We start from the raw sequence: 19,474 nt of genomic DNA, 5'->3' as shown, positions 1-19,474 counted from the left end.
TGTGACTTTTAGCTCAGTTTTCGTGTGATTTGATAATTTTAGTCAAAATATTATTGGACTATAATACAGGCAGTTTATTGTATGGGTAATAATTAAAGGTCAACCTCATCATCTCAAAATACACCGACAGACCCAAATGCAAAGCAAACACATCTGTATTAAGGGTTATAAATTGTTATCCTGGAAAAAATCTGACTACAGAATGTAACAATTGACATAACAAAATCAAATATTTATGTAGTAACAAGAATATAGTTATTGCCTAAGCCCTATCATCCAGAATTACTCAGTATTGATTATCTCTAATATTAACCTTTTGAGTTGAAGTGGATCATATTTATCAGGTTGAACACAGTATGTACAAGTACAGAATTACAAATTTAACAGACTAAAGTATTTCAATAGGTATACCCCAAGGATCCATCCTGGGTCCATTGTTATTTATGTTGTATATTAATAATTTTCCATCTGTTTGTCCTGACACTAATATCTAAATGTACGACAAAATTAGCAAGTACAAGTGGCTAATGAAATTACAAGTGGCTACTGAAATAACAACGTCTATGGTTCACGTAACAGCTTGACTAAAACAATGCTGTTTACAATTAAATATTTCTAAAATGGTGTGCATGTTTTTTTTTTTACCAAAACAAATAGCTCAAGTGAAATGCCAGATGTTTTTGTATCAGAAGAACAAGTACCTTGGAGATCTTAAGTTTAAAAAGTCTTTAAACAGGTCAAATTTAATCTCTTGAATTTAAGATTTATTCAAGATTACATCTCAGCAGAGGCTGCTACGATGTGTTCATTATATCGTCATTTCTCAAATTACTTATTGTTTAACAACTTTTTCACAAGCTAGTACAACTACTTTAAAACCGTTGTGGTCTTTAATATACAATCACAAAAAATTCATGATTATATATATCAGTCCATTTTCATGTTTCAATATTAAAAATAACTGAGTTGGGATAGCATGATCAAATGCTGATTTTTTGCCCATGTTTAAGATTATACATAACTTGACTTATCCGTTAAAATATCATGTTAATATAAAAACAGCCACACATTGGTCTACAAGGGGTGTATTATTCCCATTAGAAAGAGTAAAGTCAGTCTGTATTTTCCATTTAAGTTGCACAGGAATGGAACTCCATCCCACCAAAAATTAGATGAATGGATACATGTACCGTTCTTTAAACAAATAAACTTAAAGTTAACCAATGTTTAATTTATAATAACAGTATAAACAATGACATAGTCTTGTAACCTTTCTATTTTTAGATTTCATTAAATTGTGAATGATCAACCATCAGTCTGCTGTGGGCTTCTGCGGTTTTTGATTAACCATGTGATGGAATGAGAGATGGAAATTGGCTTGTAGTGGTTTCAAGTAAGAGTTCTTTTCCTACTGAGGGTTGGCTGCCATCATATCAAACTGGTGGTCCTCATAGAAGTAACAAGATGAGAAACAGAATCTCCGACTCCCTCTGCTTCCATCATTAGCTTTTTATTTCTGCAGACACGCTGAACATGATGGAGAGAAAACCTAGGGCTGTATAGAGAAAGTTCAAAGTTCGAAGTTGCTCCTTCTCTGAATCTTCCAAAGCTCAGTCAGACATGGATTAAGTAAAAATAGATCTTGTCTTTCATGCAGTAGTTTCTCCTGTTCCACCTGTTGCCCCTCCTCCTCAACTTCCTCTTGCTGCCCTGAAGCTGTATGGACTTCCTCTTCTTTGTCATCCAGATTTGTGGAGATGTCTTCTTATACCTCATAAAGAGTCTCCTTATCCACTTCTGTTCTTCCTTTCTGACATGCTTCTCTCCCCTCTTTAACCTGCTCTTCTTCACTGGAGCTGTCTTGAGGTTTTAAATGCCCAGGTTGTGTCCAGTCGTTCTCACTAATGCTGCCATCATGTTCTGATTGAAGGTTTGATTGGGAATGAAAGCTGATTCTGAGCTGATCTCTGTCCCTCAGTTTCAATATATGTGACAATAAAAATATAATATTAAATAAAAAAATATATATTGTTATTTGTGACTTGTTTTCTCTCTCTGGATGTGAATGTATTGATGATAAATGTATAAGTTGAATGTGATCTAAGTATATCTTAAACACATTCAGTCTATTAGTAATCTGTACAGTTGAACTCTTACAGTTTCTTATGTTTTTTTATGTATGACGGACAATGCATTATGGTTATTCATGTTAAAACTGTGTAATTCAAATGTATAAATGTAAAATTAATTTAAAATTACATTTATGCATTTAGCAGACACTTTTATCCAAAGCGACTTACCTAACATGTGTTCCCTAGGAATCAAACCCACAACCTTGCACTGCTAACGCAATGCTCTACTACTTGAGCCACAGGAACAATAGAATAGAAATATTATATGCAATTTAAACACATAAATCTTATATTTTGGCCCAAATATTTTTGAACTGCCCTCCTTATGACCCTTCTCTTCTCACATGTCTGACTCTATCCAGTAGAGTTTATTCAGCCAACCCACCACCCCCCCCCTCCCCATAGTCAAGACTTATTTTGAAAAAGGGCCCACCATTTATGTCTTTGCATATCTATCATGGCTTTCTGAGTAACACTGAGGTCTTTTTGGAGAATAGTTGTTTCTCTCTATAACACCATAAACATAAAAAATATCCACAGGGTGATTGTTAATCATGAATGATTATCATAATCTCTAGATTAAATTTGACTAGGAACCCTTGTTGTACTCTAATGTGAAATGTTGCAGGTAAGTTCTGTCTGCATGCATTTAGACTCTACAGTAACCAGAGAAGGGGTGGCAGTCAGACCTGTTCCAGGAGCATTATGCATGTCTGGATCTGCTACAGTGAAGCACTGCAGCACTGGAGAAGAGGCACTGCAGACACACGCTGTACAAAATGTACAGTATGCTTGCTCACTTGCTGTTTAAAAGTTTATTCACTGCCTATTTCCAACACAGAAAAACATTCCTGTACACACAAAATCTGTACCTGTTTTGCAGCTCCGCAGTGGAGCCAGCTCTCAGGGTTCTCTTTCTGTACCAATAATTTTGTGGCATATTCAATATAAATAATAAGTAATAAATATATTATTATCTAATATATTATTATCCAGTGGTCAATACTCCTTTTTACACAAACTTTAAAAATTAAAAAATTAAAAATGCAGTCTTTTATTAATGAAAGAGGGAAAAAACCTGCCAAAGCTGTCCAAATCCATAACAGTCCACTGCATGATAATTTTAATTCTGGAAAACTGGAAAAATATAACAAAAATAAATAAATAAATAAATATATAATAATAATTATAATTATAAACACAAAATAAAACTGCTGAACTGCTTAAAATAAAATAAGAATTAGCTTACACCCATTGTTTTTATAAGTTAATGTATACAGTATATGTTTACTTATTTGTTTGTTTGGTTTACCTTACAATATTATAAATATTGGGAAATTGTTAATGACTAATTTAAAAAAATTTTCTTCTTCTTTTTCATTGTTCATTGTGAGGGTTATTGTAATTACGGTACGGTATTGTAATTATAATATATATATATATATATATATATATATATATATATATATATATATATATATATATATATATATATATATATATAAAACACTTCGAGGCGGAGCCCCGCCCCTTCGCCCAGACTGCACTCTGGGCTACTTGAAAAGAAGACAAGAAAACCTAGAATATCTGGCAACCCTAGAGTCTTTGAATCAGGCGCGGCCAGGAGAATTTCGAGGGAAAAACTCATCTGATAACACGGTGGGTGTTTTACATGTGAAATTGTAAATGTAACATACTATTTATTAATAAGAACATATCTTAATGGGTATGTGCTATTATCACTGCAAATTACAGAGGCTGCGATAGGTATAAATGTAATTTAAGTAAAGTTAGTCCAAATAGCTAGAGCTACAGTTTCGCCATGTTCAATGTAAGATAATAAAACGAAAGCAAAAGAATAGTCGAGAAACTGCTCTATTAACCGATTTATTTAATATTAAAGTAATAAACACATAATAGTAAGTTGACAAATAAGTATTTGATAATACAGCAAATGACTGAAGAATCGATCTGAGACATAAAAGTTTTGGAAAGTGTTGAAAAATGTATGGCTCATCTGATCGCTGTAACATGAAATTCCTTCAGTGAACATCAAGCCTTGTGCATCATAGACTCAGTTTCGATTTCTTAGTGTTAATTATGTATTAGAGCTTTTATTTCACTTAGTTCATGTCAGTAGCCTACTATTGGCTATTATTAGCTTATTAACTTTTTGTAACTTCGTGTAGCCTACAGCTTTGCTTTGAAGTGAATATGAACAATTTACTGTACTGATTACAATTACAAACTGACATACTAACCTCTCTGTTCTTCTTCTCTCCAGCTGCTTAGGGTTGATTTTGAAATATGGACAAAAAAGAATCAATTAATAGAATTTGCCAAAATAAAGTTTTCCTCTTGGAGACTCTATCTGTAGAAGCCGAAATCATCTTGCAGCATGTGCAGCAGGCTGGAATTATTACAATGCGTGAGTACGGGAACCTCTCAGATATTCCTCAAAGAGAGAAGAGAGTCATCGGCCTACTGGACAAACTCATGGGAAAGGGGGAGGAAACTTGTCGCCGATTCATTGAACTTTTAAGAAAGGATGACATATTGGAAATCTTTCCATTATTAAAGGATCATGCCGTAATTTCTTCTCCAGTGCAGGAGGTGAACTTAATGTCTGAAAGATTCAGCCTGCTGTAAATGCAGAAATCAAATATGTTCTGTTCCACTGATGTGCGTATGTACTTTTATTTCAGGTTTGTCAATACAAAATAGCACAAAATCCACGTGGCACCTGTGTAATCATCAATAATGTACATTTTGCGACCTTAAGTGAAAGAATGGGATCAGATCTGGACCAAGGTTTGTCTTTTAAACATTTCTTGATGTATTTAGTTATTAGCATAATATATTTTAGTGGAATAGTTGACTCTTAAATGAACGTTTGCTAAAAATTTACTCACCCACAGGCAATCCAAGATATATATGAATTTGTTTCCACAATCAAAACAGATTTGGAGAAGTTTAACACTACATCAACTTGTGCACCAATGGATCCTCTCCAGTGAATGGGTGCCGTCAGAATTAAAGTTTAAATAGGTGATCAGTACATGACAATAATCTACAAGTAACTCTAGTCCATCATTTAAAGTCTTGTGGAGAGAAAAGTTGTGTTTTGTAAGAAACAAATCTATCATTAAGGCATAACTGCATCTGGCCAAAAAAGAAAAAAATAGAACTTGATCTGTTCATACTTCTCTCCTGATTCAGATGACATCACTTTATCACTGGAGCAAGTAATATTAAGGATAGAGAACTCGAATTTTACCTGAAAGCAATTATTTAAAGATAAAACATTTAATGATGAATTTATTCAAAACATGCAGCTTTTCATTTCACAAGATGATAATCAATGGACCAGCGTCATGTGGATTATTGTGATGTTTTTATCAGCAGTTTGGACTCTTATTCTGACGGCACCCATCCGATTAGTGAGGAAGTGCTGTAATGCAAAATTTCTCAAAATTATACAAAGAAACAAACTCATCTACACCTTAAATCACCTGAGCAATTTTTCATTTTACGGTGAAATATTCCTTTAAGTTATTTACTTTTAGTTATTGTGTAAATAAATCTTTATATAATTGGATTTGCTTTAATTGCTCTAATTATCTATTGATTTAGAAATATTTTTTAGATTATTTAATTGTAATTATAAATATTGTTTCTTTATAATTATTTGTATAGCTGGATTGATGGAGTTGTTTGTATTCTTTCTTTTCAAACGCAGAGAAACTTGGAGCAGTTTTCCGCTGGCTGGGGTTTGAGGTGGTGGTGCACCGAAATAAAACTGCGGCTGAAATGAAGAATCTCCTCGAGGATTTGGGGAAGACAGTAGATGGAGACTGCTTTGTATGCTGCATCCTCTCCCATGGCATTAAGGAAGGGGTCTGTGGAACCGATGAAGATGTTATTTCTGTTGATGAAATACGAGAGCCTTTCAATGGCACTAACTGCCAGAGGCTAGTCGGCAAGCCCAAGCTGTTTTTCATACAGGCATGTCGTGGGAAAAGAAAACAAAATCGTGTGCAAGTCCAAGCGGATTCTTCAGAAGATGGAGAGTCAGAGATGGAATTGGATGGTGATGATTTTGATATCACAATCCCGGCTGACACGGATTTCCTCATTGCCAGGTCAACCACTGACGGTCACCTTTCTTATAGAAACCTAAAAGAGGGCTCCTGGTTTATTCAGTCACTTTGCCGAAACCTTGAACAACATTGTCCACTGTAAGTTTATAACATGCACTTTTTTATGCAGCATTTTTATGTGCGTTATAATTTGAATATCGAGAAAACGATAAAGGATTACATGCACAAAATCAGAATCAGATGTGTTATCAAAAATGTTATTTTATTTATTCATTAATTTTTATGTTTCCAGAGGTACAGACATCTACACTGTCCTGCTTTGTGTGAATAATGAGGTTAGCAGTCAGGGAATCAACTGCAAACAGATGCCAGTCCATGAAGTCGCCATGAGAAAGAAACTGGTCCTGCTGCCACCGTGAACCACTGCAAGCTCCTGCTGTGTACAGCATGGCTTACTATGCATCATGGTTCTATAGGATCATTTATAAGGGGATCTTTACCTACATTCCTGTGTCTTTGCTGATGTTCTTAAAGGAAGTTTTTGTTTTTTAAACGGACCGGGACTGTTTACTTCAAGGCAACCATGAGCCATTTAAGATTTGTTTTTCATGTTTTCTAAGTAACTTTTTGATGAACATTTTTACACATTTGTACTGTAATTTTAATGTTCTTTCTGTATCCAGTTCAAATACACTTATCCAGGTATTTTATAATAAAATGTTTAAATATGGTGATTTAATGCATTTAGAATTAAATGAATGTGGATATATTATTACTGTTGAGCTGTTATTTCTCCAAACTGTCGTTTGTAACTAGTGCTTGAATTAACATTGCATTAAAGTAATTCAAATTCCCTACAGAGATAATTGAAGAAATGTAATTGACAAAAATAAACTGAATCCCATTTTTGGTGATCCTATGCATTTTTTTTCTCCATATTTTATTTAATAATGACAAAACTCAGATTAATGAGGCCTACGAAAAATCTGTTCCAAAATACATACCAAAAAATAAATTATAATATTGCATAACAAGGGATTTACAAGCTATTTTTTGTGTGTTTTTTGAACAGGAACACCAAAAGCGTTATAGGCATTTAAACACAACCTGAGACGAGTCTCTACCCGCACATCAAGTATTGTCCCGCACCGCACTCTGTTGCGATGGGTCCCGCAATCATGCAGGTCTCTAACAGGAAGGTGCCTGTTAGTATTTTATTATCAAGGCTCTGTAACTTGTTTTTCTATAACAAAATATAAAATATTTTTTATAACAACGTTAATGTTTAAATGAAAAAAGTGCACAATACACTACTTTTGAATGCATAATTAGTTTTGTTCAAAGCAATGAGATTAATTGCAGACAATAATGCGATTAATTGTGATAAAAATTTATTCGTTGCCCAGCACTAATATATATGTATTTATACTAATTTTAATGTTATCATAACCGAAACATAAATAATAGGACATTTTGATTCCAAGGTATTACGACCTTTAAAATGCATGTCTACAATGACTACAAATGTTAGTTTTGATCAGTCTTAACCCATCAGCTCCATTTTTATTTGGAATACATTCAGGAAGGTTTTCTTTGTCTCCCTGCATAACATAAAAAAAAAAACACTTAATAATATAAAAATGGCTCAAAAAAAAAAAAAAAAAAATTATCAGACGTTGTATAATCTAAATAAGACATTTTTGACTGTGGCCTATTGGTTAGAGATTTGGACCTAAAGGTCACAGGTTCTTGTCTCAGTACCAGCAGGAAATGAGAATGAACAGTGCTCTCTTCCACCCACATTACCCATAACTGAGGTACCCTTGAACAAGGCACTTAAACTCATGGGACACCTTACTTGGCTACATGCCACTTTCACTTTCATTGAATAATAAAATCAAATACTTGCTTGTGAATTCCTCCCTACAGATTCTTTTTCTTTGAGCCATCTGATTCTTTGACCTTCTTCTGCTCATTCTTGTTACACTGACTTGTCAGATTTTTGTTGCCGGCAGTACCAATTGTATCCATCAGTAATCACAACAGTAACATTACGCTTGTATATCAACAAAATTATGCATCAAATTTAGAACTCCTAGAAATTTAAATGGCTTTAAAATATCTGTGCACATTTGTACACAGTACACATAAAAGAGTAAACACTCGGGAACAATGACTTAAGTAACAATGCAGACCAAAAAAAAGAATAATTAAATGGCTGTCATAAAGAATATAATAAATGCTCTGGAACAACTAAGAACATATTGATAAACAATAACTTTATGATTGAAAAAAGCATTTAAAAAAAGAAAACAGGATAATTGGGCCGATTTTAGCCCCGATTCAGCCCTTCCGACAATCTTAGGATGCTCCGATTATCGTAAAATAATCTGATCAAATATTCCTGCCGTGTGTGGTGTGTTAAGACTAATCTCCTCTGCTCGGAAGAATGTCGGGACCGCTCCGATCTCAAATCGGGGATATCCAACATGTTGGATTTATTTTGCCCGATTTCTTCTCGTGTGTGGTGTCCCCCGAGGACAAACAATCACGCAGCCTGTGGACTGTGGCGTGTAGCCAATCAGAAAGCGAGGTGACGAGGCAGTGATAGTACCGGGAAACAAAATCAAAACAGCCGGCGTATATAATATAACAAATACAAATAAAGTCGATGGGCATAACTACATCCACAACTGCAGTCCACCAGAGTACATGGAAACTAATATATGAACGTTTATTTCAACGGTTATTAATCTGTGTAGTACGTAACAACATTTCTATGAGATAAAACAACAACTTATCTCCATATCATGATATAGCAAGTATAGTCCATGCTCGCGTCGTCTCCACCTCTTTGACCATCGCCTTTTCTTATTTTTCTTATGTTTTTTTTCCCGTTAAAAACAAAGCACAAACTATGGCCACTGCATCCTCTTTGTCCGCCATGATTGTTTACTCTAAAGTCACGTTTGATCTCGAGGGATTTTGCGAGATTTCCCGTCTGACCTGGGAATGCTCGGGAGTCAAATCGGTTCGTGTGTGATGTGTTGATATTGCCGTGTGGCTGCACACCACACACGGAGCGACCAAAACTGTTAGATCCGTGATTTTTTATCGCCGTGTGTGGGGTCTCTCAGGTTTGGAAAATCTGCCGACAATTTTAAAATCGTCCCGTGTGAACCAGGCCTTACTTACCTTAAAATGTGAACTCAAGGACTAAGTGTCTCCTTATATAAATGGCATTATCATGCAATTTGTTAAATCGAAACAACTTATATTCTTTTTTAGTAAACACATAATTATCTGAAATTATAATGACTTTTTTCCAATATTCTGTCACAGCTTTAACTAATAAATGACAGTTCAGAAAAATAACTATTTTACTGCTTTTAAAACGACAAATTGTTTGCATGAGTGTAACCACATTGGGTTGTACATGATTGTCAGGGTGGGGGACCAAATGTAGGCCTTCTTAATGAATTCAACTTTTCAAATGTAGATTGCAGTTGATACTACTGATAGCCTATTTCACGAGTTCACACTTACATATAATTAGCTGAAATATTATAATGCATATTTGGCATGCTGTCCGGGGAACGGCCTGAATCTAGAATACCCCCCATATATAAAAGTGTAAAATTAACTCTAAGTGGAGGAAATGGGGTGGAGAAGTGATGCTGATAAACTGTCAATGGAGACATGTAAGTCAGCTGTATTTATACCCTAGGGTTGATTACCTTAAGTGTGCTCCACCTGTGCTAATTAGGCTAAGTATCTGACGTGCTCCTCCCGAATCTTGTTCATGAAACTTCATTAGAAGAATGAGTCCTGTTTACCACCCTAAATAATAATGTTTAGGAAGGAGATTCTGTGTGGAGATTCCTGTCCAAACAACTTCCTAACATCGACTTGTCACCATCACCACCCCCGAATTTTGAGCCAACCACAAACAATTGCAATTACCTCTAAAACCTTTGATGTCCACAGGAACATTCAGTGTTGACCCTCAATTGCCAAACAAAAGGTTTCCCAAAGAAATACTGGCAACCTAAATTTCTTCTCCTGTGTGCTACCACCAATATTTTCAGTCCCCAAGAAAGAACATGGTAAGGTTTAAGTCTGGATTCATATGCATGAACAGAGGAAAACTGCTTTATTACATGGAACAACAGTTTTCATAAAGGCTGAAGGTCCCAGACTGACCTGTTTCTACTAAATACAAAAGCTGCAGTGACTCTTGTATTGTAACCTAAAGGATCAGGATGAAAGCAGCATGGAGAGAAACCAAAGGTTGGCAATAAATAAAAGCATAGTAGCCTCCTGGGAAAACAGTTACAGGTTTCCAAGGCACAATAACACCTCTCAATATTATCTACAATTTTTACTTCTTTGTAGACAGGTTTAGGAATTAATATATTCAGAATAAGGTCAAAAGGCCCAAAGGTATTTGAGGAAATAGTACATACATACAATATTCCTATAAAACGTTAAATAAGAAATTTCATATTCAAATCACAAAATAAATCTCTTGATATGCCACCATCACCTATCTTGGAACAGAAATGATATTTGGCTAAGATGCGTTGAGTTTACATCCACACTATATCATTGCATACTGTATGCATGGGAGTGGGAAGTCAACCAGTTTCTGAAAGATGTGAAAGAAATAGAGAAGATCCTTGATGTTATATTCCATTGCCTTTACAGGAGATAAAATTTTGTTTTGTTTTTTAAATATACATTTATAAACATGTATCCTGAAAAATAAATGTTCTTTAGATGGGCAGAAAATATAGGACATATGTCAATGAAAAAGATTTTAATAGATCTTTGGCAGAGTTTGGGGACCTTTCTTTAGACATGGTGAGGTGATAGCAGAACATTACTGTGAGGAAATGGGAAGTTTTGTGTTTGTTTCTTGTACGCGTCTTTCTTTTCATGTAACAGAAATAATATTTGTCCGGTTTATTAAAAGTTTATTAAAACAACAAAAATAGGCGAAAAAGTCCACATAACAGGGTCAGAGAGTGGGTGGAAAATAACATTTTGCATTTTGGGATGCAAAACATTATCCCATTATATGCTAAAATAATTAAGAAAAAAAAAAGACACTTTTAAGAATGTTTGATGTTTAATTTCACTAATTTCTAACATCAATGATATCCTATTGAATACAGTCTTTAAAGAGTTCAAAATCTCTGGGTTTTTAGTTCATTCACATTGCAGAGGAAGACATGAATGGCAAAAATATGCATTTATAAACAGCATTTAAAACTAAATCATTTAGACTGCTGATATAAAATGATCAAACTTAACATAAGTTTAAAAATATTTGTTCCAAGTATCAAATATAAATGCTTTATTACTTTTAAAATGCAATGTTTAAGCAAGATCACCCAAAAACGTTTCTGTAAATTCAACACATATTCTTATTTAATAATTTAAATCAGACTCACAGAGACAGCCAGAACATTTTGAATCTATAACACCAAAGTGTCTTTCCTGACGAATTAATAGTCTAAGAAATGTAAACGTAAGCATCTTTAGCATGGATCCAGTCGACAGGAGTCAATCAGATCTTTAGTCCATGGGCAGAACCAGCTTCTTGGTGAGGGTATATCGAGGTTCAGGCATCTGCTTGAAGACCTTCAACCTTTTCAAGCTCACTTCATGGTTTACCTTTGTCAGGATGGACAAGATATCCTCTCCTCTGTCAAAGAAAAAAAAAAAGCAGACAAGAACATAACTCTATGAAGCCACCCAAATCAAACCATCATGAGAATTCAACAGGAACATTTTCTTCCCTCAAGCTCACTGCATTTTCACTGCGGTTCTAATGTGTGGTGTGAACACTACGATTAACTGCAAAATGGATCAATGACAAATAAAGATAGGGAAACAAAACAAATCTAAAATACATCTGCCACGTTTCCTGTTCATGTTGGTTTCATATGTACATACGTAACAACAAACAGAATATGAATAAATGTGAATGTATACACCTTATCATGAATTATTCAAAATCATTCATAAATATGTTGCATTGTACAATTATTTTTAAATTAGATTAAATTAGATAAGATTAAACTTTACTGTCATTGTGCAGAATACATGTTCAGGGCCAATGAAATGCAGTTAGCATCTAACCAGAAATGGAAATGGCCAATTTATATAAATAAGCATAAATATGTAAATATAAAGATATATATAAATGTGTGTGTACATTATGTACAATAAACATTTATGAGGGAGAGCACCAAATCGGAACGTAAAAGTCCACTGCTTGAAAGGATTCCAAAAAAGCCTCCTCGACCACATTAGTTCTCTCAAGATAAATATAGGACAGGATGATTATTAATGTGGCGGGTTTGCAATAATCTATGATGTGACCCTGTTTGCACACAGGGACATAAAAAATCAAGTAAAAATGATACGTGGACCAAGGTGTCGGAGATTGTTCATGTTCCTGGTGAGTTGCTGATGTGCAGTGACATTATAGGAATAATAATCTAATGATATAATAAATAATAGTACTGTTTACTTTTAAACACGTTTCCTTGATTATACTTGCATTAAGTAATATTTATACTTGATTATATTTACTTAAGTAACATTTTCAGTGAAGGACTTTTCCTTGCATCAGAGTATTTTTACAGTGCTTTATACATTATTAAGTAAAGGCTCTTAATACTTCGTCCACAACAATATTTAATGAGGTTAACTTATAACGTTACCCTCCTTGTGGTCAGTCTGCACAAGATCCACAAGCTTGTTTGCTTTGCGGCCACTTTGAATACAAGATAAGCATTCAATCTAAGTCAGAGCGCTCAGAAATCTTTCTGCAGCTTTGTTAGCAGGGCGGCCAGAGCGATTTTTGAAGCTCTCGACGATGGCGGTGTAAACGCACAATGCTGTATGAAAGCCAAACTAAAAAAAAAAAACAATACCAGCTCTGATCCACATTAGCCCCCAGTATTAAAGTATATGGTTATCCTTTTTGCGTAAATGCATTCTGCATTCCACACCTGCTTTGAACATGTCTGTATAAAAACAACTAAATGCCACTTCAGAAGCAATTAAGTGCAAACTCTGCAGTGTAAATTTGGCATTATTGATATTGGGAGTCACGTGGATCTTATTTTTTTTTTTAAACTGTTAGCATTCTTTCCACCTGTGATAGATTTTGTGCTTAGTTAAATTTTCAGTCACAAGATATTTCAGAAATCATTGTAATATGATTTCTGAAATCAATCTGAAATCTTATCAATGCTGAAAACAGTGTGCTGCTTTTTTTTCTTTTCTTTTTTTTTTTTTGAGCACATGCTTTTGTAACATTATAAATGTCTTTTTATGATAATTTAATGTTTCATTAAATTATTATTTTCTTGAAAAAAGAACAGCAACATGAATTTCTACAAACCCAGCATGAGCACATTTGAGAACCACCCACATTCAAATATCTTTCATTCAAGACGTGACAGAGTCTCCTTTTGAACTCACCTGGGGCACAGATTCTCCAACTGTTTACAGAGCTCCTGGATATAGATAGACCCATTTATAGTGTGGCGGAAGGCCTGGTAGTGCTCCACTGTGGCCATTCCAATTAGCATATCCGCTTCTATTGGAATAAAGCGGTATGCTGGATTATAAGCATCTCCCTCATACTCTTCTTCTGTAGCATTTTCCGCTGAATCCTCTGCCCATACACCATTCTGGCCCTTACTTCCTTGGCAGGCTTGAATGAAGAAAAGCTTGGGCTTGGATGCTAGTGTATGGCATTCACCAAAAGGCTTTGTGATTTCACGGATTTCAACTCCTTGAGCATCCACGCCCAAAACAGCGCCCTTCTGTCCATGCGAGAGGACACAGCAGACAAAAGCACCCATTTGACTATGATCCTTTTTCGCAAATTCCTTAATCAGTTCCTTCATTTCTGAAGCGGTCAGATCATCCTGAACCTCAACCACAAAATGCATTCTGCGAAACATTCTGATAAGGTCATCTACAGAGACAGAGAGAGAGAGAGAGAGAGAGTTAATTTACAAACACATTTTAAGGAATACATATAAATTAATGGATTTGCCTGAAATACCTCTGTCCTTATATGTTCCTGTTCGGTTGTTCAGTGAGGACTTTTCTTTAAAGTTGTCGTTGTTGATGATTAGACAATATCCAAGAGGCCGCCGAGTCATATTATAATATGCCTCCTGCTACATGAATGCAAAGCAAATCTCATTAATATATATATATATATATATATATATATATATATATATATATATATATATATATATATATATATATATATATATAAATATATATATATATATATATATATATATATATATATATAATATATATATATATATATATATATATATATATATATATATATATATATATATATATATATATATATATATATATATATATATATATATATATATATATATAAATATATATATATATATATAAATATATATATATTATTTACATAATTTACAAACAGCCAGTACACACATACACATTTTATTAACAGAAGATCATTAATAATTCATATTTGTCACAGCAGTGACATATGGAAATTAAAAACAACTGTATGTGATTCATTTTTGCTATGCCTTAGTGAAAAAGTTCAAATTTATCAGCTGTGGCCAATCAGGTCCTATTTAAACTGTCAATCATAATGACCCTGATCTGTGAATTACTTATAACTTATTTGAAATCCTCAGTTTCTTGACTCCCCAATCCTGATTAAGGTAATTAATGCCATTATGATCATTTGTTTGTAACTTCTATAGGAGTGTGAAACTATAAAACTCTAAACCACTTTAAACCACAGTTTTTTTTTTTTACCTCATTCAACTGTAATGTAACAATGAAAAAAAATATTTCATATTAAGAATGAAATGTAATTTGTCTTTTTTACTGTTGGTTCAGGTTCTGCGTCTGTAAAAAGTGATTCTCTCACTAAAAAAAAAAAAAAAAAACATAAGTTGATATATTTATATACACACAAAGGGAGCATTAATGTTCTGTAATGTTTTGAAAGTTCGTATGACAGTATAACTTACATCCAGTTCCTGTCTCCATTTGCTGTGATAAAGCCAAAATATGGAGGGAATAGAAACAACAGAGGTTATTATGCATTGAATTGCAGTATATTTATCATTTCAAATGTATTTGTCATAAAAAAATATTGCTATTTGTCAGATGGTGTGCTGTGACCACACACACACACACACACACACACACACACACACACACACACACACACACACACACACACAATGGCAGCAAATTAGAGGCCAAATTAGGACAATGCCAATAGATACATGGCTTCATCCTTTAAAATCATGAATGGAACTAGGAAAAATAAAATATTACCCAGACCATATTAAAAATGAGTTCACTAGCAAAGTGGATAAACACTATTTTCTGCCGACAATAAAACCGATTGGGTCACTTGAATATGGGACACGGATAAAAACAGACATTTTTAAAGAAATGGTTCAACCCAAAAGTGAAAATCTGCTGTTAAAGGGGTGGTTGATTGCAATTCCACTTTTGTAATGTTAGTTAGTTTGTTTGTAATGTTGCTGTTTGAACATAAACAATATCTGCAAAGTTGCAGCACTGAAAGTTCATTGCAAACGGAGATATCATCTTTTAAGATTCTGGCAGCTTAATGCCTACAATAACGGCTGGTAAGGGACTACAACGAGCTTCTTCGAAGGTATGTTACGTCACAAACCCAGAGAAACCCCACCTCCGGGAACACACAACATAGGGGGTGAGGCCATGCTGTGCTGCTTTAGAGAAGAGGAAGAGAAAACTAGGGGTTCAAACCCAATGTTCTAAAGCAGAGATTCTCAATCCTGTTCCTCGCATCACCCATGCTCTGCATCTCTTGCTCTCTCCCTCTCTCATTCAGATCGTCAGATCAGCTCCAACAAACTGTTCCATTTCTACACTTATTTTCACCACGCAATGAGAAGCTTTATACATGGACGCGTGTACGGTTGCTGTATTAATGATTTAATCAGAATAAAACAGTATATTAGAAGCTGCCGGCTTGCAGCTGCAGGTTCTGCTGCTTTAGAACCCCGCATATGCACGCACATATATGTTCAGTTTGCCTGAACGTAGTTTAACTGTCTGCTACAAGTTGATCTTGTAATAAAGGTCTCACCGAGACCGAAAAAAATAAAAAAATAAAATAAATTTATAAAAATGTAATAATTAATTATATTATAAAAATATTAATGATTAATCGATATTCGATCGTTAATTCTCCCGACGATCGATTAAAAAAATTTAATTGAATGCCCATCCCTAATTCGGACTCAAATTGATAAGCAATATAGAGGACACCATTGTTTACTGTACAACTGGAGCACATTCTGAGCTTGAGGGGCGGGATGTTCAGGCGGTTTAGCAAATCACAACACACTGAGCCAGCTGACCAATCTCAGCCCATCATATCTTTCTGAGGGAGGGGCTTCATAATAACAGGAAATAAATTGAGGCGTTTGTCAGAGAAGGGACAGATCAGTGTGTAATAATGGTCAATTTTGTTGAAAAATAATGTTTTTGTTTTTAATGTTTTTTAAAAAAACTAAGCATGAACAAATATTAGACTGCACCCCATAAACAAAATCAAGCCTAAAAAAAAAACAGTAATCCACCCCTTTAATTTACTCACCCTCAGGATACTTTTTTCTTCAGTAGAACAGTAAAGATTTTTAGCTGAAACCATGGTCCATTTATGTACACATTATGTTCACTTTCTTGCACAGACCGGTTGTTTCACTTCATAAGATGTCAATATACTATCATGTATTTATTTTGTGATCCATAGTTGCGTTTGTTTGACTCTCAAAATGATAGTAACTGCTGACTTGCATTTTATGAAATCGCCTATAAACCATGGTTTCAGCTAAATTTCTTCCTTACTGTTCTACATAATAAAAAAAAAATCACCTATCTTGGATGGCCTGAGGGTCAGTAGATTAACAGTAAATTTTCATTTTTTATAAAGTATCCCTTAAAGTGAGTTTTTACATTTGGTTCTTAAATTACACAAAAATCCACATCATAAGAAAGACTTGGATTATACTATGTGAAAATTAAATGTCCAAATGCATCTTAAAGTAAAGATTTCTACTTACATATCTTTGCCTACTTTCAACAGGTAAGGAAACTTGTGCACTGCCAAACACTTCGCGTAGAGGAAGTCTGCCTCCTATTGGACAAAATAAGAAAAAAAGCTGCTGTTTATGTTTGGAAAAAAGAGAGAAAAGTAGACAATAAAGTGGTAAATAATTAATTAGATTTTATCAGTAACCTTGTTCCCGGGTCCTGTACTCCTCGATCCTGCAGGCCATCTGTTTGTCACATTTGTCTAAAACACTGTAAAGTTCATCCAGGTTGTCTTCCCCAAGCCTCTGTAGCTTTTCCATCTCAATCATAACATCTAGAAGTGTCTATATGATTCACATAACATAACACTGTTGTATGGTAACAGGCTAAAGTGTAACCCATAATAACTATATTCTTAATTACATAAAAAAAATTACAAGGCTAGTTAATCCAGTCAAGGTAGCAAAATACATATTCCACTTTTCCACATGAATTTATTATTCTTATGCAATCTGCATGAACATTATAACTTCAGGGCCCAAAATATATAACTCACAGAAGACGTTCCTAATTTTGACCTCGGAAGGTCTACAAGGAACTTCACTGAACGAAGGTTTTCTGCTGTCATCTGCTCAGATATTCCAAATAGCATTTTTCTGTGATGAGAAAGGAGTCACAGTAATCGTGACAGAAAACTTTATCAGTACAGTAACTACAGTACAAGGAGCCATTTCTAAGAAAACAATGTGATATTGACTGATATTGATATTGTGTTGGCAATTACTTTTATTTAATTCTACTTTTATTCCTTTTCATTTAATTTAAGTTTAGCAAGTCAATGTGTATTCTTCGTACCTGTAGGCTGAGACACCTATCCTAGACCTGTCACACTGTAGCAGTTTCCTTTGCACATCTTCTTTGGACATTCCCAGGATGCCAAGCAAGTCAAAGCGGCCAATTGTGACCAGAAGCTCGGGGACGAGTAACTCATCATCAAGTAGTGCTTGTTCTTCCATTCTCAGGAATAGATCTTTGGCATCAGTCACTGTATCCAAACGTTTCTTGGGAATTAGGTCCATGCACAGAAACTTCAGCTGGGCCACTTCATTACTTGTCAGCTCCTCATCAATCTTGTGAAACGTATTTAGGTCCATATTCTGTTACATAATGTTAAACAAGGCTTTTTGAAATAAAGGAAGAAATAACTTAAACAACTTGATAAAGTCCTTATTTTGGCTATCTGATAACCGTGGTAACCGTGGAACGTTCATGATACAGCTATTTCTAGAGTGTACTTATTGTGTTCTTTTCATTACAAATACTACAAAATACGATTACATTGGAATTTTTGTTTAGGACAGAATTCACAAATAGCGTCATTTAACAAGTTTCGAAATATGTATTTGAACGCAGCATACAAAACCATCAAACATTTTTTTATTCAGCCTTGTGACAACACTCCCATGTGACTTTTTGACCGGTTTTTTAGTTATTTGTTCAACGTATACACGTATTTAATTTAAAACTAACGTTACTATCTTTAGCTTACCTTATTCTAACCGCTTGGGCCATTAAACGGAATGTATAAAATGTATACTAAATATATTTTTCTTTAACTTTGTATCATATCACACTTCAAGACACAACTGCCACTGCTTTAAAAAATTGCTATCACTATCAAATGAATTTTTTGTTCAGCAAATCGAATGCTAGTGTAACTGTGGTAACAAACTAACCCCGGACTAGGTTATGACAGTCATGAAAGTTACCCCGAACAATCAACTAAAATGCTCAACTTAATACTTATCTTACCTCTATATTTACATCCAAATGACATAAAATCGTAATGTAGAAACAAAATCAAGAGAGTCGGTCGGACATGCTAAAGATTCTGTTTCCAACGCGTCTTACTTTCGGTTTTTCTGCTAGCTTGTCAGTTTAAACAGGAAGTGACATCGAAGGGTGTTTTCACCAGTGTGTTGTAAATTTCTGGGAGTTACTGAATTCTGAATAGCAGTAAGAAATACTTACATTTTTCAGACAGTTTTTGATTGAAAAATAAAAACGAGTGTATATTGTAATGTGTATCGTCATGTGCTT

At 34.4% G+C, this 19,474-nt stretch overlaps 2 protein-coding genes across 2 annotated transcripts; one reads left to right on the top strand and one right to left on the bottom strand.

Moving 5' to 3' along the window:
• The first annotated feature begins 3,673 nt into the window (after nt 1-3,673).
• Nucleotides 3,674-7,146, top strand: LOC128015387 (caspase-8). Its single transcript, XM_052599192.1, has 5 exons — nt 3,674-3,791; nt 4,417-4,745; nt 4,838-4,943; nt 5,872-6,370; nt 6,525-7,146. Exons 2-5 carry the CDS (start codon nt 4,440-4,442, stop codon nt 6,649-6,651), a joined length of 1,038 nt encoding a protein of 345 aa, XP_052455152.1. The 5' UTR covers nt 3,674-3,791; nt 4,417-4,439; the 3' UTR covers nt 6,652-7,146.
• Nucleotides 7,147-11,344: 4,198 nt separating this feature from the next.
• Nucleotides 11,345-19,329, bottom strand: LOC128015385 (caspase-8-like). The gene is made up of 10 exons (XM_052599191.1): nt 19,187-19,329; nt 18,230-18,531; nt 17,931-18,030; nt 17,580-17,718; nt 17,404-17,477; nt 15,307-15,328; nt 15,162-15,202; nt 14,325-14,442; nt 13,733-14,234; nt 11,345-11,942 (listed from the first exon to the last, which is right to left on the bottom strand). The coding sequence occupies exons 2-10, from the start codon at nt 18,526-18,528 to the stop codon at nt 11,813-11,815; spliced, it is 1,425 nt and encodes a 474-aa protein (XP_052455151.1). The 5' UTR covers nt 18,529-18,531; nt 19,187-19,329; the 3' UTR covers nt 11,345-11,812.
• Nucleotides 19,330-19,474: the final 145 nt, after the last annotated feature.

This window comes from Carassius gibelio, chromosome A6 (genome assembly GCF_023724105.1).
Source record: "Carassius gibelio isolate Cgi1373 ecotype wild population from Czech Republic chromosome A6, carGib1.2-hapl.c, whole genome shotgun sequence".
Classification (NCBI taxonomy): Eukaryota; Metazoa; Chordata; class Actinopteri; order Cypriniformes; family Cyprinidae; genus Carassius; species Carassius gibelio.
The sequence above is the reverse complement of the archived record's forward strand: the minus strand, read 5'-3'. Positions and strand labels throughout refer to the sequence as shown.

Bases quoted from the DNA above. Each gene is read 5' to 3' on its own strand.
- LOC128015387 (XM_052599192.1), top strand. From the start codon at position 4,440: ATGGACAAAAAAGAATCAATTAATAGAATTTGCCAAAATAAAGTTTTC. The intron at 4,944-5,871 runs GTTTGTCTTTTA...TTTCAAACGCAG, and splicing joins GGGATCAGATCTGGACCAAG to AGAAACTTGGAGCAGTTTTC. The intron at 6,371-6,524 runs GTAAGTTTATAA...TTATGTTTCCAG, and splicing joins CTTGAACAACATTGTCCACT to AGGTACAGACATCTACACTG.
- LOC128015385 (XM_052599191.1), bottom strand. From the start codon at position 18,528: ATGGACCTAAATACGTTTCACAAGATTGATGAGGAGCTGACAAGTAAT. The intron at 17,478-17,579 runs GTTACTGATAAA...TTTGTCCAATAG, and splicing joins GTACAGGACCCGGGAACAAG to GAGGCAGACTTCCTCTACGC. The intron at 11,943-13,732 runs GTGAGTTCAAAA...TTTCTTTGACAG, and splicing joins TTGGAGAATCTGTGCCCCAG to AGGAGAGGATATCTTGTCCA.